Below are 24,902 nucleotides of genomic sequence, written 5' to 3' on the forward strand. Positions count from 1 at the left end.
CTGTTGTGTTGTGATCTTGGTCCAAACCCTCACGAGAGTTCCTTACATCTTCAACTGCGAAGTGCACCGTGGGTTAAGCTGGGTTCGGATGGAGGGTGCCGTTCTTCGTCGACACATTTTCCCTCACACATCTTTTCTCTCCATTTAAACTCCCTCATTTCCCATCTTTAAAACTCTTCTACCTTGCCAGTAAATCATCCAGATATTTTCATAAATGTCTGTTGTAATTAGTTAAGCTGTGTTATTGCTTCAATCAGAATAATCACGTGTACAATGTTTGATGTTAAATTTTGATTCTGTTAATAAATGACCACATTCATTTTGATAGGTCAAAGAAAATTAACGTCTCACGTCACTGATTAAACCATCTCCCACACAGTATCTCTGTCACATATCTGTCAAGTAGCTCGAAAAAGAGAGAACCCGTTTAAATTAAGTATAATATCAAGTACTTGAACTAGTCCAGATATTATAACGTGTAGTGGAGCTCCGAAGCTAAACGAAGCTAACCGACCTATCTCACTACACAATGACGTATGATGAATCAGAATTCAATGTTGAAGATGAGATTGACAGAAATGTTTTTCCATTTAGAAATGAAAGTATATATTATAATGATGATCAGTTTAATGATATAAACACAACTAACGAAGATCTTTCTATTGTGCATTTAAATTGTAGAAGCTTAAATGCAAACATATCAAACATTTCAGATTATTTAAAAGGGTTAAATAAGACTTTCAAAATAATAACATTATCTGAGACATGGTTAAATGAAGGAAATATAAATAATGCTTTTATTGAAGGGTATGAATTACATCATATGAACAGAAAAAACAAAAGAGGTGGAGGTGTGGCTATATTTATAAACCATGAAATAAAATGCAAATTGATTAGCGAAATGTCAATAATTGTGGAAAATATGTTGGAAATGATAACAATAGAAATAATAAAAAATAATGGAAAGAACATCATAATAAGTTGTGTATATCGATCTCCATCCTCAAATATTGAGCTATTCACTGATAAAATATTGGAGTTGCTAGAAAAGAGAAGAAATAAAAAAGTTTTTTTTTATGTGGAGATTTCAATATTGACTTGGGAAACATCACTGATTCAAAAAACATAAGTACATTCATAAATTCAATGTATAGTTTAAATTTTTGTCCATTAATATCAAATCCTACAAGAATCACAAATCAAAGTGCTACAATAATTGATAATATTTTTACAAATGTAACAGAGGGTGATGTGCTGAGTGGTATTTTGAAGGCAGATCTCAGTGATCATTTACCAGTTTTCACTATTTATAAGAATGATTATGATATAGTTAAAACAATTATAAGAAAGAACAAAATAATAAACACTTCAAAAAAAGCATTGAACAAATTAAAAGATGAGTTGGATAAACAAAAATGGGATGATGTATATGTAGATGATGTGAACAAATCATATGATGAATTTATGACGATTCTAGAGGTCTTGTACAAAAATAAATTGTATGCTAAAAAATGATGTACAGAAAGATACAGTGGATCAACCATGGATGACGAAAGGATTGAGAAATGCTTGTAAAAAAAAGAATCATCTGTATTCGTGTTTCTTGAAATCGAAAACTCAAAAGGCTGAAGAAAAATATAAAAAGTACAAAAACAAATTAGTTGGGATCATAAGGAAACACAAGAGGGAATATTATAGTAAATCACTACATGAATGTAGTGGTGATATGCGTACAACTTGGAGAGTAATAAATAATGTTTTGAAAACGCATAAAATGAGAACGAGACTTTCACAAAATTTTGTAGAGAATGATGTGGAAATCCATGATGATGATGAAATTGTTAATGGATTTAATAATTATTTTGTTAATGTTGGGTCTAGCCTTGCAGCTATGATTCCTAATGTGGAAAAAAAGTAAGTTATTTAAGTAATGGTTGCGTTAACAGTATGTTTTTGGGTAAAACAGATGAGGAGGAAATGAAGGTTGTCAATAGATTTGCTAACAAAAGATCAAAGGATTGTGAAGATATGGATATGGTGGTAGTAAAGGAAATAATAAGTCATGTCATTGAACCATTTACGTATATTTGTAATCTATCATTCTCAAAAGGTATATTCCCAGACAGAATGAAAATAGCTAAAGTAGTTCCTCTTTTTAAAAATGGTGACAAACGTGTATTTAGTAATTATAGGCCTATATCCTTATTGCCACAATTCTCTAAAATTCTCGAAAAATTGTTTATGACCAGATTAGATACATTTCTTGAAAAAAATAATATTTTAAGTAATAGTCAATATGGTTTTAGATCAAATTGTTCAACATCCTTAGCTCTTATGGAGTTGATTGAACAAATTATTACAGCGATTGATAAAAAACAACATTGTATAAGTATATTGGTGGATTTAAAAAAGGCATTTGACACTATTGATCACACCATTCTGCTTGATAAATTAAATCAGTATGGTGTTAGAGGTCTTGCTTTACAGTGGATAAGCAGTTATTTGAGGGATAGAAAGCAGTTTGTTCAGATGGATGATGTAAGATCTAATTTATGCAGAACTTTATGTGGAGTACCACAAGGTTCAGTACTTGGACCTAAATTGTTTATTTTATATGTAAATGATTTAATTGAAGTATCTGACATCCTCAAATGTGTTTTATTTGCTGACGATACAACGTTTTTCTATTTGGGTAAAAATATGGAACAGATGTTTTGTAAGGATCCCACTGCCTGCAGCCTGCCTTGCTGATGGCCGCTGATTACCAACACCTGGCGGCCATCAGCCTGATGAGCCTCTCCATCTACTTAAGGCTGCAGTCCGGTGTGATTCAACGCTGGAGCATATCACCTCTTATGGTATTGTACTGTTGTGAGGCAAATGTCTTGGTGAAAAGAATTTGTTCACCTTTTGCTCTTTTTTCCAGTTTCCTGGTTCCTCGTGCTCTTTGGATTTCCCTCGTGACCTGATTTGGATCCTAGGCCTCTCAGGTATTCCTCGTGCCTCTTTGCCTCCAGTGCCAGCCTTCCTCGTTCCCCTTTGGACTCTGTTGGATTCCCCTCTGCTGCTCGCTCGCCTTGGACTGAAGGACCAGCTCTCCCTTCGGGTTGGACTGTAAGGACAAACACACTCCTTAACAATCAACTTGAGCCTTCCCCGTTGGACAGCCATTAACCTGTCGTCCCTCTTTCCAGGAGCCTCAGACCAGCAGCCAGTGGATGTGATTTAAACTCACTGTAAATAATAAACACTGTTATTTTGTATTCCCCTTGTGTCTGCCTCGTTCTGGGTCTCATATCATCTGGGTTCCCCGCGCACTCCTAACATGTTTGAATTGATAAACAAAGAGATTGTTAAAATACAAGATTGGTTTAAATTAAATAAGTTATCATTAAATGTTGATAAAACTAATTTTATGATATTTAGTAAAAAAAAGATAACTTTGGATTTTTCTCTCAAAATTGATGGTACTGAGATATGTAGAGTGAATGAAGTAAAGTTTCTGGGTGTAATTATTGACGATAAACTGTCATGGAAACAGCATATAAATCTTGTAAAAATTAAAATATCTAAGTCAAATGCAGTATTATACAGAGTAAGGGACTTATTAAACAATGATGCTTTATATTTGCTATATAATACACTTGTAGTCCCGCATTTAATTTACTGTGTCACTGTTTGGGGTACGGCATATAAAACCATAACAAAGCCTATTTTTATTCTGCAAAAAAGAGCAGTAAAAATTATAACAAAAACGTGTTGTCACCCTTCTAATGTTCTGTTTTGTCAATTGAAAATACTTAAGATTTATGATTTGGTGGATTATAATATTTTTTAATTCATGTTTAAAGCTCAGAATTGCATGCTACCATCAAACATTCAAACATATTTTGTAAAAAGGAAGAGTTGTTATAATTTGAAGGGCATAGGTATTTTTGTTAAACCCAGTATAGAACCAGTTTAAAGGCTCGGTCTACTACTATACAGGGAATGAGTCTGTGGAATGGTTTGGAAGATGATGCTAAAATGGTGAAGTCAATGTTTATATTTAAGAAAAAGATAAAAACTGTTTTGTTGGAACAATATATATAACTGATTAATATCTATTTTGTTAAGTATGAAATGTTGATGAGTTATGTATTTTGATGTATTATATATGAAGGTTTATGTTTAAATTGATGGTTTGAATTGATTTTGTTTATGAGGGAGCAGATATGATAAGACATTTTCTTCTTCTGCTTCCTTTCATTTTATATTTGTTTTTCTTTAATTTTTTGAAATTGTATTTGTGTTTTTATTGGAAATTAAATGAAATGAATAAAAAAAATAAAAATAAAAAAATCACTCCTGAAACTTTTCTCCATCCACTCCATCCTGCCTGAACTCTCTTCTTCACCTCTTTACCACACTCCCCATGTTCCTGGACAGTGGACCCCAAGTACTTGAAGTCCTGCACCTTTGTGACCTCTGCTCACTGTAGCCTCACTGTTCCACCTCCTCCCTCTCATTCACACACATGGACTCTGTCTTACTACGGCTGACTTTCATTCCTCTTCTTTCAAGTGCATACCTCCACCTCTCCAAGTTCTCTTTCACCTGTTCCCTGTTCTCACCACAGATCACAATGTCATCTGCAAACATCATAGTCCACAGGGATTCCTGCCTGACCTCATCTGTTAGTCGGTCCATCACCAGAGCAAACAAGAAAAAAAGAAAAAAATTGTGAAAAAAAATCACATCATGTTGCTGCTGATCTGTTTCATGTTGCTGCTGATCTGTTTCATGTTGCTGCTGATCTGTTTCATGTTGCTGTGTTCATACGTGCTCATCTGCTCACACAGACTCATGTTCGTGATGCTGTTCGGCATAATGTTTTTATGTTTTTTTGCTGCTAGTGCTTAGTGTATATTTAGTTGATGTTTTTCTTGGTTCATACCTTAGATCTTATTGCTGTTTCTATTTTCCATTTTATTGTTGGATGTAACTGGGACCCTGTGTACATAATTTCGTTCCACCACATGTACCACATGGGGTGTGAATGACAACTAAAAACCTTAAATCCTTGAATCCTTGAAGAAGGGGCTCAGAGCCAATCCTTGATGAAATTTCAGTAATTGATCAGGCACTTAAATTCTTACAGGCTGCTTTTGATGAGGTGCAGATTCGTCTTGAGCAACTAAAATTGGTCTTAAATGCTGATAAATCTAAAATAATGTTGTTGGTTTTTTTCAAATGTATCTGTCCCATTGGAGAATATCCCTCTAATAAAAACTTCCCAAGGTAAAGTTCTCGAGAGGGCCTCCTGTTATAAATACCTGTGCTTAATTATCGACTCGGAGCTTTCTTTTAAATCTCAAGTGAAACACCTAATCTCCAAATTAAGGATGAAGCTCTTGTTCTTCTTTAGAAACAAATCATGTTTCTCCCTTAGAGCAAGGAAGCTTTTGATCACAGCTACTTTTTTCCCAGTACTTGACTATAGCGATGTTTATATGTGTGCTTCAAGCAGTTGTCTACAGTCATTGAATCCAGTGTACCACTGTGCATTAAGATTTATTACTGGTTTTAGCTACCTTACTCATCACTGTGATCTCTATCTTAAAACCAATATGTCTTCCCTGTTTAACAGGCGACATGTGCATTGGATGACTTTGGTTTATAAGTCTCTTATTGGCATTCTTCCACATTATTTATGTACTTTTATACAAAGAATGGACAGTAGTTATGCAATACGCTCTAAGGACTGTTTGCATCTTCATGTTCCTCATGTGCGAACAGAAAAGGGCAAGAAAGCTTTTAGCTTTTCTGCCCCCTCAGCTTGGAATGCCTTGCAAGCTGAATTAAAACTGACAGAACTTGTTACTTTGAGTGCTTTTTGCAAACTTTAAAAAAAACGACAAATGATATCTTGTCAACAGTGCCTGTGTTTTAGATCTTAAATTGTCATTGTTTTAAATAATTATTGCCATTTACTGTTATACTGTATGTTTTATATTTTTATATATTTCTGAAGTCTTCATAATCTTGCTACTTGTTTTGTTTTTTATGATGTGTGCTGCTGTTGCCTGTTCTTGGCCAGGTCACCCTTGTGAAAGAGGTCTTGATCTCAATGGGTTTTTATCTGGTTAGATAAAGGTGTAATAATAAAAATAAAATAATTAAAGAAACAGGGAAGAAAACGTAATATTAAAGGGAAAAGATGATAAGATACATCATCACCAATTCATACACGTTACAAGTACGGATCAAGCCCACAGACTTCTGATTACAAGACATCTGATTTAACCATTGAACTATCACAGCCACACACAATCACCACAGAAGTGCTTAAATAAGATCCTACCATGATGACAAAAATGTCCTGTTTTTTTTCTCCTCAGTTTTCTGTTCTGGTCTGCTCTATCTACTCCAAATGGATTTAAACATATCTCCACTGTTGGAATCAGCAGGTTTTACTGCAGCTCTGTGTTTGGGTCTCCTCCCGGTGGGACGTGTCCAAAACACCTCACCAGGGAGGCATCCAGAAGGCAACCTAACCAGATGCCCAAGCCACCTCAACTGGCTCCTCTCGACGTGGAGAAGCAACGGCTCTACTCTGAGTCCCTCCCGGATGATCGAGCTTCTCACCCTGTCTCTAAGGGAGAGCCCAGACACCCTGTGGAGAAAACTCATTTCGTCCGCTTGTATCCGAGATCTCCTTCTTTCGGTCACAACCCAAAGCTCATGACCATAGATGAGGGTAGGAACGTAGATCGATCGGTAAATTGAGAGCTTCGCCTTTTGACTCAGCTCTCTCTTCACCACGACAGACCTGTACAGTGCCCGCTTCACTGCAGATGCTGCACCTATCCGCTTATCGACCTCACGCTCAATTTTTCCCTCATTTGTGAACAAGACTCCAAGATACTTGAATGCTTCCACTTGGGGCAGGACCTCCTCCCCGACCCGGAGAGGGCACTCTACCCTTTTCCGGCTTAAGACCATGGCCTCAGATTTAGAGAAACTGATCCTCATCCTGGCCACATCACACTCTGCTGCGAACTGCTCCAGTGAAAGTTGTAGATTATGACCTGAAGCCAATAGGACCACATCATCTGCAAAAAGCAGAGACACGATTCTAAGGTCACTAAAACTGATTCCCTCAACACCTTGGCTGTGCCTAGAACTTCTGTCCATAAAAGTTATAAACAAAATTGGTGACAAAGGGCAACCTTGGCGGAGTCCAACTCTCACCGGAAACGAGCCTGATTTATTGCCAGCAATGCGGACCAAGCTATGACACTGGTCATACAGGGACCTAACAGCCCATATCAAAGGGCCTGGTGCTCCATACTCCCGGAGTACCTCCTACAGGGTTCCCCAAGGGACGCAGTCGAACGCCTTCTCCAAGTCCACAAAGCACATGTAGACTGGTTGGGCAAACTCCTACGCACCCTCCAGAACCCTGCTGAGGGTGAAGAGATGGTCCAGTGTTCCACGACCAGGACGAAAACCGCACTGCTCCTCCTGAATCTGAGGTTCGACTATTCGACGGACTCTCCTTTCCAGAACCCCTGAATAGACTTTACCAGGGAGGCTCAAGAGTGTGATCCCCTTGTAGTTGGAACACACTCTACAATTACTATAGTTGTTATTTCTATTTAACCAACTGATACTTTCTTAGTTAATAAATCAGCCAAATGCTACAATAGCAAGTAAATATAGAGGATGTCTGGCCCACCTTGACTCGATCGTTTCTTGAGTTGAAGAGGCCGATGCGTCTGACATTGGACAGGATGGGATCTGTGGAGTCGTCCAGCATGTTGTGAGTCGTCACAGGGGGAAGACTGTGTCTCTGAGCCATAAGGCAGAAGGAAGAAAATGAAACAAACTCAGGAGACAGAAACAAACATTATGATGTATAACAGGTTATTCAAAGCAGATGGTACAAGGGAAATCATTTGCTAATTCCTTTCAACTAATTACATACTTTAACTTTACAGTCTAGCTGTTTTTGTTTTGTTTTCATACCATTTTCTTTCATTTATTTATCTCAATTTACAGCACTTTGGTTGGCCTTGTCGCTGTTTTAAGTTCTCTATAAATAAAATGGTATGGTATGGTATATGCTTTCTTTGATGATTGCCTACTGTTGTCTTTGTTGTCTACTGTTGTCATCATTCTTTGTTAAAGTCAAGTCTCTCGTAAATGAGCACCCCAAGTCTCAATGGGACTAACCTGTTTAAATAAAGGTTGAATGAATGAAACATAATTATATGCTTTAGTCTCCCACATGATGAATACCTTGCTATACTCTCCACAATCTACATGACCTATCAGATTGTGGCTGGATCACTACAAAGTTGGAAAATCTTTTTAAGTTTGAATGCAGTAATGACATTAATATACTCATGATACTCATCAAATAGTTTATTTCTGTTATTTGCTGCATCTCTGTGTCTCTGTGCCCTCACTATGCTCTATTTACTCTCATTGTCAGAAATGTGTATCTATTCAGAATGCAGCTATAGATAACAAATTTGTGTTAAGTTGTCACTTAACTTTGTCACATTTATGGTCGTAGCCTAGATATGAGGTCAGTGGAGCCAGTCCTGTGTCACACTGTGTGTGTGTGTGTGTGTGTGTGGGTGGGGGGGCATAATGGATACACTGCCACCATGCTTCACACAGGGCCAGAGAACACTACTGCCACCCCAATGGTAAACGACCACAACCTTCTGGCCATCAAAACCATTGACAAGATTTAACTGTCCAATGTAAAGCGTCAAGTCTTTTTAACTGTCAGGACAGTATAAGCATGAAGTGAAAAGATCTGACATTATGAGTGTATGAGTCAGTGGTTTGCTTTAGTGACCATTAAAAACAGAGAACAGCCACAAGGGAGTGCAAGCCAGTGTATCTCTCTCATGCCCAGTGACGAGCGGTGAGCTTTGTGACAGGTAAAGCACTGACTATCTGGAATCAGATGCTCACATCTATGAACCCAAAATAGAAACTTACAGTATATTTCAATATAAATTGTTTTAAAATTATTAGAAAATGTTTGACACTTCATTGTGCAGAGATGTTCTTCAACTCTGTGATTCTTTTTTTTCCCCTCCCTGGCTTTGATTGAGGTGGCTGCTTCTGTCTTTCCTTCCCCGTTTTTCCTTCCTCCTGCTCTGCTTTCTGTGTGTCTGAAGTACCTGGTTCACATCTCCCAAAAGTAAATTAAGATTATGGATTTGGTATCGTGGGCGTTCAACTCTATTTATAAGATTTTTTCAACAAAACGACAAGGTCCTGGAGAGCCTGCGTGTCCAGCTGAGATGCACGCTGTGGGTCACATCATGGACCCGTGGGGAGTGTGGCAGCTGATGTGCCTCTCAGTCCTGCCTCAGGAGGATGTTGAAGACGTTTACATATTTGGATTCATGATTACAGGGACTCTGCTTTTTGGCATCAGCGGGGCTCTGTTTTATCAACTTTTGCAGAAGACATCAGCAGCAATTTCAGCCATGGCAAAGCTTCCGAGTCAGTGTGAAGGTTTGGTTCTTGCTGTAGGAACTCTGAATCATCTGGTTTACAAGCTAAACCGTAAGGGGGAGGCAATTCATGAGAATCTACCCTCATGGTTCTTCCCCTTTTCCTATCTAAGATTATTAATCTGATAAAGATAAGAAAGGCCATGCTTAGTTCAGTAGCAGCTTCGTGCACTCGGCCCATCTTCCGGACGACTGCATGTACATGACTCTGTAGCAGGACCAAGACTTTGGAACGAGTTGCCTCTGCTTGTCAGACAGGTCCCTCCCTCTCGGTTTTTAAGTCCCGTTTAAAAACCCACTACTATTCAGTAGAATTCAACACCAGATGATCTGTGTTTTGATCCTGTATGCTCCACACTGGTTTGTCGTCATTATCTGCATTGTTTTTTTGTCTATATTCTGATTTACTTCATTTTGTATATTGCTTTGTGTGTTACCTGTTGTTCTGTCTGTACAGCACTTTGGTTGGTCTTGTCGCTGTTTTAAGTGCTCTATAAATAAAATGGTATGGTATGTTCTCGTTGTATCTCGGTGAAATGATAATAAAGCTTATTCTGAGTCTGATTCTTGACCGACTGAGTGAGCGACTGTCTGGTCACAGACTCACCAAACTATACTTAAACCATTGGAAAGTCTCTACAATCAGGCCTTGAAGGTTTTATACCAAAAGCCAATCAGATTTTATCATTGTAATATTTAGCTAAGTTTGATATTCTAGAATTTTCCAATTTTATAAATTATTATTTTTTTATTGATCTTCACATGCTTAATGGACTTGCACCCAAACCATTAACCTCTGCGAGAGGATCCACAGTTTGGGACTCACTCTGTCAATTTAAAGTTTGCGACCAGATTCAATATGTTTAAAAAAACAGACTAAACTCTGGCTGTGTCAAAAACAGCATTGCCTTCATGATTAATGTATTTTATTGTGTTTTAATCCATTTGTTTTATGTGTATGACTCATCCAATTTAAAAATCCTTTAGTTTTGAGATATGATCTTCCATTTTGTCTAAACAAAATTAAATGAGTGTACCATTTGCTTCACCTCTGCTGCACCTCGGTGTAACAGAAGAACACACAGAGACTGCACCCACAGACATATGTCTATGACTGCACCTGCTTCATTGTCCTTATGGGGCAGCACTGCCCCCTATCGGTGTGGCAAGGTATATTCTGCTGCACCTCTCGTGTTTTTCGGCGTGCATTATGACTGATTAGAAAGCAGAAATATATCACACCCATTCATTCAATATATTAGACAGACTGTAGAACACCAACATGTGCAGCGCATGTATAATCAAACATGTATATTGGCAACATAAAGAGAGACAGCAATGGACATGCTCCAACCACTGACTTCATATATTGTATATGACACAGCGCCCCCAGAGGTGAACCAGAGCACTACACTGCCTCACCCAGCATTTTTAAACAGGAAATGCAAAATTCTGCTATTTTGACCATTGAAGTGTTGAAATAATTCAGAAAACAAATTTTTGAAACATATTTGTAGAACAGTCAAGTGGTCAAATGTATTTTCTCTTATCATTGTCAGTAATATTTTACTTGTTATGATGACACAGCCTCACCTGCCTCCCCTGACTGCACGTCACTGCTTGTGCTGGTCCCAAGCCCAGGTAAATGGTGAGGGTTGTGTCAGGAAGGGCATCTGACATAAAACACTTTTGCCAAAACTAATATGCAACTTTATCTAAACCACATGATCGAGATGCTGGATCGGTCAAGTACCGTGTTAACAACTGCCACTGGTGCTGTGGACAAACAGGGTGCCTTGGAAATTGTGTGGAAATTGTTAGTCGAAGACCATGAGGAGGGAATCGTGTCAGGAGAAAGTGGGAGAAGAGGAAAGTCAAGAATGTAGGACTGAGGATTGCAACCCTAAATGTGGGTACAATGGTAAATGGTAAATGGACTGTACTTATATAGCGCCTTTCTATCTTATTTCAAGACACTCCAAGCGCTTTACACTACAATCTGTGTCCTCATTTACCCATTCATACAGCACTCTACTAGATCACTACAAAGCTAATTGAACAAATCATTCTAAAGAGACTAATCAGTGCTTTAGATCACATTCATACACTGATGGGACACACATCAGAGGCTATGAGGGGTTCAGTGTCTTGCCTAAGGACACTTTGACATGTGACTGCTGGTGGATTCGAACCCCCAACTCTCGCATTGGAGGACGACTGCTCTAACCACTCAGTCACAGCCGCCCCAATGACAATGACGGGCAAAGGTAGAGAGCTGGCTGGCATGATGCAGAGAAGGAAGGTAGATGTTTTTATGTGTTCAAGGGACCAAGTGGAAGGGCAGCAAGGCTTGCGGCATTGGATCAGGGTTCAAAATATTTTACATGGTGTGGAAAGAGAAATGTAGTAGGGGTGGTCCTGGAGGAGGAATTGACAAAGAATGTAATAGAGGTAAAAAAAAGAGTGTCAGATAGGCTGATGTGTCTGAAGGTAGAAGTAGAAGTCTGATGCTAAACATTGTCAATGGTTGCTCTACAGGTTGGATGTGAAGTGGAAGAGAAATATACATTTTGGAAAGATCTTGATGAAGTAATAGAGAGTATTTCCAGGTTGGAGAGAGTGGTGATCAGAGCAGACCTGAATGGACATGTTGGTGAAGGAAACAGAGGGGATGAGGAAGTGATGGGTAGGCTTGGTGTCAAGGAAAGAAACCAGGGAGGACAGATGGTGGTAGATTTAGCCAAGGGAATGGAAATGGCTGTAGTCAACACTTGTTTCCAAAAGATGGAGGAACACAGAGTGATCTATAAGAGTGGAGGAAGGAGTATACAGGTTGACTATATTCTGTGTAGAAGAGAAAACCTGAGGGATATTAGAGACCGTAAGGTTGTGGCAGGGGAGAACGTGGCCAGACAGCATCGGATGGTTGTGTGTAGAATGACTGTTGTTGTAAAGAAGAGAAAAAGTAAAATCAGAGAAGAAGACCAAATGGTGGAAGCTGAAGAAGGAAGAATGTTGTGAGAAATTCAGAGAGGAGCTATTAAAGGCTCTGGGTGGTAGAAAGAGCTTTCAAATGACTGGGCTACAATAGCAACAGTAATTAGAGAGACAGATAGGAAGGTACTTGGTGCGTCATCTGGACAGAGAATGGATGATAAGGAAACCTGGTGGTGGAATAGTGAAATGCAGGATGCTATTCTAAGAAAGAGGTTAGTCAAGAAGAAATATGACAGTGAGAGAACTAAAGAGAGGAGACAGGAATATGAGATGCAGTGTAGAGCAAAGAGGGAGGTAGCAAAGGCAAAGCAGAAGGCATATGATGAGTTGTATGGGAGGCTGGACTAAGGACGAGAAGGATTTCTTCCAATTGGTGAGAAAGACGGATCAGGCTGGAAAGAATGTGCAGCAGGTTAGGCTTGTTAAAGATAGGAATGCTAATGTTTAACAAGTGAGGAGAGTGTGATGGGAAGATGGAAGGAGTACTTTGAAGAGACAATGAATGAAGAGAATGAAAGAGAATGAAGAGTACAGGTGCTGGTCATAAAATTAGAATATCATGAAAAGTTGATTTATTTCAGTAATTTCATTCAAAAAGTGAAACTTGTATATTATATTCATTCATTACACACAGACTGATATATTTCAAATGCTTATTTATTTTAATGTTGATGATTATAACTGACAACTAATGAAAACTCCAAATTCAGTATCTCGGAAAATTAGAATATTGTCAAAAGATTCAATATTGAAGACACCTGGTGCCACACTCTAATCAGCTAATTAACTTGAAACACCTGCAAAGGCCTTTAAAATGTCTCTCAGTTTAGTTCTGTAGGCTACACAATCCTGGCGAAGACTGATGACTTGACAGTTGTCCAAATGACGACCATTAACACCTTGCACAAGGAGGGCAAGACACAAAAGGTCATTGCTAAAGAGGCTGGCTGTTCAGAGCTCTGTGTCCAAGCACATTAATAGAGAGATAAAGGGAAGGAAAAGATATGGTAGAAAAAAGTGTACAAACAATAGGGATAACCGCACCCTGGAGAGGATGGTGAAACAAAACCCATTCCAAAATGTGGGGGACATTCACAAAGAGTGGACTGCAGCTGGAGTCAGTGCTTCAAGAACCACCACACAGATGTATGCAAGACATGGGTTTCAGCTGTTGCATTCCTTATGTCAAGCCACTCTTGAACAAGAGACAGCATCAGACGTGACGTTGCACGTTCGTGGTGAGACGTATTGTGTCACTTCCTGTTTGTCTGTTGGTAGCACGAGTGAATTGTTTGCTCGAGTTGTCTATTGTTTTTGGGATTTATCTGTCTTTTGCACAGTTGTTCATTCTAGTTCACAAACACCCTCAGTACAGTTGTTTTCTACTGTTGAATAGTGTTTGAAACACATTTTTATCTTTCAACCCTTCTCGGTTTTTATTGGTGTATTGGGATCTGCTAGCTCTTGCTAGCGTTAGCTTAGCATGGCTGCTGCCTCTCTCCTGGCTTCCTCTGTTTTCACTTCTTCCCCATGTCTGCTGTTTAGTTATTCCTCTGCCTCCTTTAGTGGTAATGATACATGTAACAAATCTAGTCTTATGGTAGCTTTGGAGGAGAGGCTGTCTGAACTGGAAGCTCAGCTCCACGCTGTAGAAAAATGAGTAACAAGCCAGGTCCCTTTAGACAGTGCAGAACCACAGAGACTAGCTCCCTTAGCAGTCCTCCAGCAGACCCCGAGCAGCTGGGACCCTAGGCCAGCTGGGTGATGGTCCAGAGAAAGCATAGTGCTAAGGCTAAGCCCCCAGTTCACCACCGACCCGTTCACATTTCAAATCGATTGTCCTCGCTCAGTGACACACCTGCTGAAAAGAAGACCCTGGTTATTGGAAGCTCCATAGTCCGAAACGTGGCTTTAAGGACTCCAGCAGCCATAGTTAAATGCATTCCGGGGGCCAGAGCGGGTGACACTGAATCTTATATGAAACTGCTGACTGAGGCTAAGGATAAATACGGTAAGATTGTTATTCACGTTGGCCGTAATGACACCCAGTTACGCCAATAGGAGGTCACTAAAACTAATGTTGCTTCGGTGTGTGACTTTGCTAAAACCATGTCAGACTTCGTAGTTTTCTCTGGCCCCCTCCCCAACCTGACCAGCGATGACATGTTTAGCCATATGTCATCGTTTAACCGCTGGGTGTCCAAGTGGTGTTCTGACAATGATGTGGGCTACATAGATAACTGGAGTTCTTTCTGGGGAAAACCTGGTCTGATACGGAGAGATGGCATCCATCCCACTTTGGACAAAGCTGCTCTTCTTCCTAGAAATATGGCTGATTTTGTTTATCCCCCAAATTATTGACAACCCAGGGTCCAGTCCAGGAAGTAGAGTTGTAGTCCTCCACACCTCTCTCCTGCTTCTCCTCTGTTACCCACCCACACCCACATTGAAACAGTGTCAACTCGCCCACGGCTCAAATTCAATAAACCAAAAATTAGCTCTAAAAATATAAACCATAACAATCTTATTAAAATAAACACAGTTACTTTACCAGAGCAAAATCATAAATTCATCAAATGTGGATTATTGAACATCAGATCTCTTTCCTCTAAATCCCTGTTAGTTAATGAACTGATAACTGATCATCATATTGATTTATTGTGTCTGACAGAAACTTGGCTACAACAGGAGGATTTTGTTAGTATAAATGAATCCACTCCTGTTAATTATTTAAAGTTTCATGTTCCTAGAACAACTGGTCGAGGTGGAGGAGTAGCTTCTATTTTTCAGTCAGGATTATTGATTAATGCCAAACCAGTTATTAGTCATGATTCTTTTGAATCACTGTCCCTCAGTCTTTCTCATCCAAAATGGAAATCAGAAAAGCCACTTTTACTAGTTGTTATATATCGTCCACCAGGAGCTTACTCTCAGTTTTTGTCCAAATTCTTAAAATCCTTAAATGACTTACTATTAAATACTGATAAAGTCATAATAATGGGTGATTTCAATATTCATTTAGATGTCAAAAATGATAGCTTAAGCATAGCCTTTAATAATTTAATAGTTATTTGGTTTTACCCAAAATGTCAGCACATCTACTCATTCTTATCGTCACACCCTTGACGTAGTTCTGACCTATAGCATAGACATTAAGGACTTTGTAATAGTTCCTCCAAATCTTATTCTGTCCGACGATTTTTTAATAACCTTTGAGTTTACATTAAATGACTACACAGTCACTGAGAGTAAATGTCATCTTAGTAGGTGCTTATCAGAAAACACTGTAACCAAATTTAAACAATCTCTTCCATCAATGTTTCCTCTGTCTTGCAGAGCAATGCATCAGAGAACAGAGACTTAGATCATCTAGTTGATCATCTTACAACTTCAATGCAAACTTCACTTGATAAAATTGCTCCGCTGAAAAAGAAAGTAATCAGTCAAAGGAAACTGGCTCCTTGGTTCAATTCTGAGTTACATACTTTCAAGAAGGCATCTACATTTGTAGAAACCAGGAGAGAAAATGGCGCTCTACTATTGTTGAAGAATTTGATTTAATTTGGAAAGATAGTCTGCTAACATATAAGAAAGCTCTCCGTAAAGCTAGAACTTTATATTATTCATCTTTAATAGAAGAGAATATGTCAGGGTTTCAGGTAGGTCAGGACAGGAAAGAACCCAGTTGTGCAGGCAGGACTCAGGAGGCAGACGTACAAAATAAAATACTTTAATAATAACAAATCAAAAAGCTGACATGGCAGCAAACTTACAAATAGGGTCAGGACTGGATCAGACAGGATCAGACTAGACAGGACTGGCAATACCCAACGAAGAACCGACACCGACAGGACTAACAGATAAACTTTACAGTATATACACAAACAGGACATGAGACACGGGTGATGTAAATCAGACAAGCAGAGAGACACAAGGTTGCCATCCCTACATAATAAATGTCTACTAATGTTGAAGAATTTTATTTAGCTTGGAAAGATAATCTGCTAACATATAAAAAAGCTAAAAGCTAAAAGCTAAAACTTTATATTACTCATCTTTAATAGAGGAGAATAAAAATAACCATAATTTCTGTTTAGTACTATTGCTAGATTAATTAAAAGTCCCATTTCTGTTGAACCATGTATCCCTACAACTATAAGTAGTGATGACTTCATGAGATTCTTTATAAATAAAATTATTTCAATTAGAGAGAAAATTCAAACCATCCTTCCTTCTACTATCTCTAGTCCCCTGTCAAATGAGACAACTTTAAAAATTTCACTAGAGCCTGATTTATGTTTGGACAGTTTTTTTTCCAGTTGAACTCTCTGAATTGTCAAAAATAATAACCTCAACCAAACCATCCACATGCCTGCTAGATCCCATCCCAACCAGACTGTTTAAAGAGGTATTTCCACTAATTAATGTCCACATTTCGGATCTACTTAATTCGTCTTTAATGAATGCTTACATACCACAGCACTTTAAGGTTGCTATTAGGGGTGCAGAAAAAAATAGTTTTTTTGATGAATCTAGATTCTTAGTCCTGGCGATTCTGAATCGTTTTTAAAGGTCCAAAAATCAATTTTAAAATGCATTAAAGTTTTATATTTTTTCCGCTCCTACTCCCCGTTCGGCCGCCGTAGAATTGAGCTGTGTAGGCCACTGTACAGCAAGCTAGTTAGCCAGCTCCCTTTATCTGAATGGAGCCTGTTAGCATGGAGGAGGGAGACAGCGCGATTCAACCCGCTGCTTTGTCTTTAAAAATCATTTCAGATCCTACAATGTTCCGGGGAAAGACAGAGCTTCACAAGAGCACTGTTGTGACAAGAAGTGTAAAATAAAATTGCAGTACAGTATTTTGGAAATACGACAAAATTCACGGAAGATGAAAGCAAAGCAGCCGACCAGCGAACTCTGCAACAAACTTCCAGCTTATTCCCCAAAGGCTGCGAAGAGTTCCTTCTCCATCTCCTGCTATATCACAAAGGATTTATGATCAGACAGCTCAGTGGAAGGTGAAGGGTTCATGTTTATTTTTAATACGATGGATTCAATGTACGTTATTCCTTCACGTAGCTTTTTTTGCGATAAAGCAGCAGCACAACTTCACCATGAAACAACAATTGGGAGAAGCTCTGATGCAGCTGCAGCTCAAAGGTAACTGTTTTTATCATATTATACTAAAACTTATAGACAAGTTGTACAACAAACTTAATATAATTTGTTTTATAATTTGAATAAGTCTGTATATTTCATATTAGGTTAAGTTTTGAAAATATAACAGATGTTAGACCAATATTGTTAAAAATAACTGAAGTCTGTATTTTATTTTGAGTTAAAGGTTAATGTACTATGGTAGGCTTAAGTCTGTTTACATTTGCATTGTTTCCAAATATCTGGCGTCTGTACTCATCCCTTTAGTTGGCAGCTCAGAACACCACATACAGAACACCATGGACTTTGTGGATAAGGTGAGGGAAGTCATCATGGAGACTGATGAAACAATGGTCTCTTCTGACGTCACATCACTCTTTACGTGCATTCCTGTTGATGATGCAGTAGAGGTGGTCAGTTTAAGATTAAAATCAGACACCACTCTGAGCAGCAGGACCACGCTTTCCACTGAATAACTGTGTCAACTCTTGAAACTGTGCCTGCAGTCAACCTACTTCACATATGGGGAGCAATATTATAGGCAGACACATGGGTGTGCTATGGGGTCTCCAGTTTCTCCTACTGTTGCCAACCTGTACATGGAGGAGGTAGAAAAGAGAGCCTTGACGTCCTTTTCAGGGACACCACCAAGTCATTGGTTCAGGTATGTTGACGACACCTGGGTTAAAATTAAATCTCAGGAAGTCCAACATTTTACTGACCACATCAACTCTGTGGATAAATACATCAAGTTCACATGAGAAGATGTAAAAAATGGCAGGTTGGCTTTCTTAGACTGTGAGGTCTCAGTCTCTGATAGAGGACATTAGCAAACTGAGGTGTACCACAAACCCACCCACACAGACCAGTATTTGCAGTTTGACTCCCATCACCCTTTGTAGCACAAGTTAGGAGTCATCAGGACTCTGTACCACAGAGCAGACAGCGTCCCCACTAGCTCAGGAGCCAGGCAGAAGGAGAAATCCCACACAAGACAGGCTCTAGAGCAATGTGGATATCCTAACTGGGCCTTCCTGAAAGCAGAGAAGAAACCCAAACAGGATTCCAGTCAGCCAACAGGTGAAAAGGAGGAACCCAGACCCAGACCAGTGGTCATTCCATATGTTGAGGGAGTATCAGAGAAACTGACATTTATTTTCTAAACATAACGTCCCAGTGGCTTTTAAACCCCAAAATACTTTACGGCAAAGACTGGTTCATCCCAAAGATCCAGTCCCCCGGCACAAACAGAGTAATGTTGTGTATGTTGTTCAGTGTCAGGAGGGCTGTGATCAGTCTTACATCGGGGAAACTAAACAGCCACTGGCCAAAAGGATGGCCCAGCACAGAAGATCAACATCATCAGGCCAGGACTCTGCGGTCTACACTCATCTCCAGGCCAGTGGTCACTCTTTCATGGATGAAGATGTTCACATCCTGGACAGAGAGGAACGATGGTTTGAGAGAGGAGTAAAGGAGGCAATCTTTGTGAAAATAAACCGTCCATCATTAAACAGGGGTGGAGGCCTCCGGGTTCAACTGTCCCCCTCTTACAATGCTGTGATTGCTAGTATCACTCAGCCCTCTGTGAATAGTAAACAGCCATCAGGTGCTAATGATCCATTGTTAGGCTGATGGTCCTTCTTGACCATGTGAGCAACTGGTTTTGGTTGTCAGCAGCAAACTGGATGATCCACTCTGAGAAGGTGCTATTTAAGAGACTGAGCTGAAAACAGCACCTCAGGCTGAGGAAGTCTCTCAGATGAAAGACGAAACGTTTCTACATTTTTTTGCTTTGTTTTGTTTTTTGTTTTTTTGAATGTCCAGAGGACCAGATTGAACTTTTTTTTTATTTTTCTACCTGGATTATTGAGCATGCATCAGGATATCTGTTTACATTTGTATTTATATATTTTGAATTATCTGTCTGTGATGGACTGGAGACCTGCCCAGGTGTCCCCCGCCTCTTACACAGTGATGGCTGATATGGGCACCAGTGACACCCGTGACTCAAAAAGGAAGAAGTGGATAAAGATGATGGATGGATGAATTATTTGTTCCTAGATTTTATTTTATTTTATTTTATTTTTTTTTAGAAAAATTCAGGCAACTAAGCTAACCTAATACTGGTAATTTAAGTTACGGAATTTTATGCACTCCTATATTTTTTCCTATTTTTGGTATAAATATAAAATGAATAAAAAATATTTAATACAGTAAGAAACCTAAAATTATTTTTAAATAAATGTTCTAGTTGTTTACATTGTTGTTAATCTTTTCAGCTTGTCAGTTACACAATTGAAACAAAATTTATGACCAGTTCAATAGAAAAATTGTTTCCCGAATCGAGAAAATTTGATTTTAAATTGTATCGTGACGCCAAAAATCGGAATCGAATTGGATCACCAGACACTGAGAGATTTGCACCCCTAGTTGCTATAACTAAATGTTTACTTAAGAAGTCTGACCTTAATTCAGAAATTCTGGCCAACTATAGACCTATATCTAATCTAACTTTCATCTCAAAAATTCTAGAGAAAATAGTTGCAGGTCAGTTGCGTGAACATCTACAAAGAAATAATCTGTTTGAAGAGTTTCAGTCAGGGTTTAGAGCTCATCATAGAACAGAAACAGCACTAGTAAAAGTAACTAATGATATTCTCATGGCCTCAGACAATGGACTTGTGTCTCTACTGGTCCTGTTAGACCTCAGTGCTGCGTTTGATACAGTTGATCACAATATTTTACTACAGAGGCTTGAATATGATATGATTACAGAAACAGCTCTAAAATGGTTTAAATCATATCTATCTGATAGATTCCAGTTTGTAAATGTAAAAAATAAATCTTCTTCATACACCAAAGTTAGTCATGGAGTTCCTTAGGGCTCAGTGCATGGGCCAATACTCTTTACTTTATATATGCTTCCATTAGGTAAAGTTATTAAACAGCATGGGATAAATTTTCATTGTTATGCTGATGACACACATCTTCGTGACACATTATCTCTCTGATCTGCTACAACCGTATGTCCCACCATGTTCCCTGAGGTCAGCGAACCAGTTGCTCCTCACAGTTCCAGGAACTCGTCTTAAGCGCAGAGGTGACAGGGCCTTCTCTGTAACAGGACCAAGACTCTGGAACGAGTTACCTCTGCTTGTCAGACAGGCCCCCTCCCTCTCGGTTTTCAAGTCCTGTTTAAAAACTCACTACTATTCAGTAGCTTTCAACACCAGATGATCTGTGTTTTGATCCTGTATGCTCCACACTGGTTTGTCGTCATTATCTGCATCGTTTTTATGTCTATATTCTGATTTACCTCATTTTGTATTTTGCTTTGTGTGTTACCTGTTGGTTTGTCTGTACAGCACTTTGGTTGGCTTTGTAGCTGTTTTAAGTGCTTTATAAATAAAATGGTATGGTATGGTATGGTACACAATTATATTTGTCCATTAAACCAAGTGAATCCAATCAGCTACTTAGACTACAAGCATGTCTTAAAGACATAAAAACCTGGATGACCCTTAATTTTCTCCTGTTGAACACAGACAAGACTGAGGTTTTGGTTTTTGGACCTGAGCACCTTAGGAATGAATTTTTCAGTCTTTCTCCCTCCTTAGATGGCATTAATCTGTCCTCCAGCTCTAATGTTAAAAATCTTGGTGTTATTTTTGATCAGGACATGTCTTTTACCCCCCACATTAAAAACGTTACTAGAACCTCCTTCTTCCACCTGCGTAATATCACTAAAATTGGAAATATCTTATCTTAAAATGATGCAGAAAAACTGGTCCATACATTTGTCACATCTAGACTGGACTATTGCAATGGTTTATTATCCGAGTGTCCAAATACTTCTTTAAAACGTCTTCAGTTGATCCAAAATGCTGCTGCCAGAGTCAACTGGAGTTAGTAGGAGAGATCATATCTCTCCAGTTTTAGTTTATCTCCATTGGCTCCCTGTCAAACCAGAAAAGATTTCAAAATCTTACTTCTTTTTTTTTGATGGCCTCCTCTTCTCCCCTTACAGCCATCCTCTCCACACCATTATTATGAAATATTTATTCTAGTGATTATCTAGTGTAGTTTTTTTTTATAGGATAGAAAGAAAGAAAAGACAAAGTAAGACTCCAAAATATAAGAAATATACACAAAGAGATCACACGGCAAAACACCCGGCCACTGTCTGTTCACCTGCAAAGAGCATGACAAAACACAGCAACAAAATACATATGTATAAAGAACTTAAAATATTCATGGCTTTGCAGTAAGTTTCCATAAATATATACCATACCATTTTATTTATAAAGCACTTAAAACAGCAACAAGGTCAACCAAAGTGCTGTACAGACAAAACAACAGGTAACACACAAAGCAAAATACAAAATGTGGTAAATCAGAATATAGACAAATATATACCCATACCTACGCCTATATACATACATACATACACATGAATATACATTCACATACATATCTATATATCTATATATCTATATATATACATATAAAGCCTACATAAGCATCCCTGCACCTATTTGTGTGTGGTTGTGAGCATGCATAAGTGTATAAGGCTTCTCTAATAGAACATTTAATAGTAACCATGAAGCAGCAGAGACCCGACCCCCAAGACCAGAGGCAGACAAAAAAAAAGGGGGACCAGAGCCCAAGACCCCAGGAGGGACCCCGACCGCGGAGCCCCCAGGGCCACCCACACAGGACGAACCACTCACCCACCCCCCAGATCGGACCACAGGGGAGAACCAGAAGATCCCCACCAGCAACCACATGCAGTGACCCCCCGGGGCCAACAGCGACAAACTCATAGGCCCCCGCCGGAACCCGCCGCGCCGATGCAGTTCTAGGCCCGGGCACCGAGGCCTGGGCACCGAGGCCCGGGCACCGAGGACGCACACCACCCAGGCCAAGGCCCGACAGGGCCAGAGGACCTGAGCCCCACCAGGCAGACACCAGGCCGAGCCGACACATGCCCAAGTGCCCAGCCCCCGACACCAAGGGCCCCAAGCGCGCCGGCAGGCAAGGGCACACCCCACAAGGGGGCCGCGCGATAGGAGCACGATGCCAAGAACCCCAAGTTGTATCAAAGAGGGGGCTGTCCGAGTCTCGGCCTAACAAATACCCATTCATACACAGACACAATCACACAGTCCCAGCCTCATTCTCACACTCACTCACTCAAAGACATACAATAACGATACATTTCATTCTTATTCCCGATACGCACTCTATACCCCCCAGGTCCAAGACATGTACCCGCCCTCTACAGGGGGCAGCCCATGCCCAAACCCAGGAGGTAGACCCATTCATTCTTGAGCGGAGAAGAGCCAATACCCCAGACCCGGCCCAGGCCATGCCCCGCCGACAGGACACCCCCCCACCATGAAGAGGACACGCCACCGACCACCCCCACACACCGCCAACAACCAAGCACGCACCCCCAGCCGACCGCCCGCCAGGCCCCGGCAGCCACCCCGGCCAGCGGGCCAACCATGGCACCCAAGAGCCAAGCTCAGGGGGTCCAAACAACCCCAGGGAGAGCACAGTGCCAGCACTGCCCACGGCAATCCCCCAGACCCCGAACCCCCACATAGTCCTGGTCAACACCCGACGGCCTGCCCTTCTCCTGGACCCCACCCCTGGAATGGCAGTTAGGGAACCAGGGGGGTGAGAGAGAAAAAAAAAGAAAATAAGACCCCGACACATGCACCCCCGCCCCTAGATGTGCTGTTGATGTGTGTTGTTGTATAGTGCCATTAAAAAGGAAAGAAGAAGGAGCAAAGGCTGGCATGATGCCTATTCACCCTCCTCTCCAACTCTATCCAAAACCTAGTGTCTAAATGCAACCATTGTAAGTGAGCACAGGCACAGGGGGCGAAAGTAAGGTCATCCCACCACCTATAGCCATAGTGCCCACCTCAAGTTCCTATATGTGAATGTCATGAGGATGTTATGAGTGAACGTCTAAGGTGTACAATAAAATTGAGTCCCAGGTGGATATAGTAAACAGAGATGTAAAATTGTTGCAGCACACCCGAGCCCAAACAACCCTAAATGTGTGGAATTGAAATGAAGAGGGTGGAGGTGCATGGTGAGGGATAGGGAGAAATATAACTGTAAGAGCAAATGCTCCCACAGGGAGTCAGCTCCCCCACTGACCCAACAGGCCCCCCCAGTTCTCCAAGGTCCACCCAGGGATTGAGGTCAAGACACCTCTCCATCTGGACTGACCGCCAGGCCCGCTGAGCTCCAGACCAGATAGGGACAGAGCCCCGAGGGCCGCCAGAAGCAGTACCAGCGGCCCACACACCCGAGGGCTGCCAAGACCCCCACAAACCGTAGTCAGCCCGCCACCAGATGAAGCCAAACAACACTAGGACGACCTGGCCAAGAGCGCCCGCCCAACCGCCGACAGAGCCAGGAAGCACCGGGAGCGAGCCCCCACCACAGGAAAGGGGCCAGCCAGTCGGCCATGCACAGTCCCGGGCCACCCCCAAAGACATCCACCCAGTCCCCACCCCAGAAGAAATACTACACCCACCCCTCATTCGGACATCTCTCAAAACACATAGCACACTAGACACCTAGGCTGGGTCAAACTACCCCCTCTTAGGGGCCACTGGTCACGCCCCCAAACACCCAACCCCCCAGCCCCTGAACCCACAACCTACCAGCGAGCCAAAGGCCACTGCCTAAAACCGGGCACCAGAGCGCAAGCAGGCCCAGAGCCCGGCAACCCGCCCGCCAGAGCCCAAGATCCCCAATCCCCACAGGCCCAAGCCCGGGGGCAACAAGCCCCCAGAACCCCAAGCCCCCGTGCCCACCCCGAACCCACCCCAGCACAGCCAGGCTACCAGATCAGTGACCCACGACCGCCGCCATAGACCACCTGAGGGCCCGCATGCAGCCACCAGCAGACATCCCCCAGAACCACCCAGGCCCTCTCCAGGGCGAAAGCAGTGCCCCCCCCGCCCAGGTACCCCCAAGAGCCCAGCCCCCGGCAACCCCCCTGGCGCCCCAAACCCATACACCCGCCTCCACATCAACCCCAAGGCCCCACAAGTTCAGATCCCAGACTACCCACCCTCACTTTGTAACAGAGCCAATCAAAGGAGCCCACAGAGATTGATCCAATGTGTCGGCAGATGCTGTTTCAAGACTAATATGATCTAACAGAAGATTTTTATACTGATTAATGCTAAGATT

At 40.9% G+C, this 24,902-nt stretch overlaps 1 protein-coding gene across 1 annotated transcript in view; it reads right to left on the minus strand.

Moving 5' to 3' along the window:
• gys2 (glycogen synthase 2) overlaps positions 1-24,902 on the minus strand; it is a 232,173-nt gene that overhangs the window by 92,342 nt on the left and 114,929 nt on the right. Inside the window, exon 11 of the mRNA XM_037696271.1 lies at positions 7,721-7,834. Within this exon, the coding sequence (XP_037552199.1) occupies positions 7,721-7,834 (114 nt within the window). The remainder of the gene's footprint in view (positions 1-7,720; positions 7,835-24,902) is intronic.

This window comes from Nematolebias whitei, chromosome 22, assembly GCF_014905685.2.
Source record: "Nematolebias whitei isolate Nwh7 chromosome 22, NemWhi1, whole genome shotgun sequence".
In the NCBI taxonomy this organism is placed as follows: domain Eukaryota; kingdom Metazoa; phylum Chordata; class Actinopteri; order Cyprinodontiformes; family Rivulidae; genus Nematolebias; species Nematolebias whitei.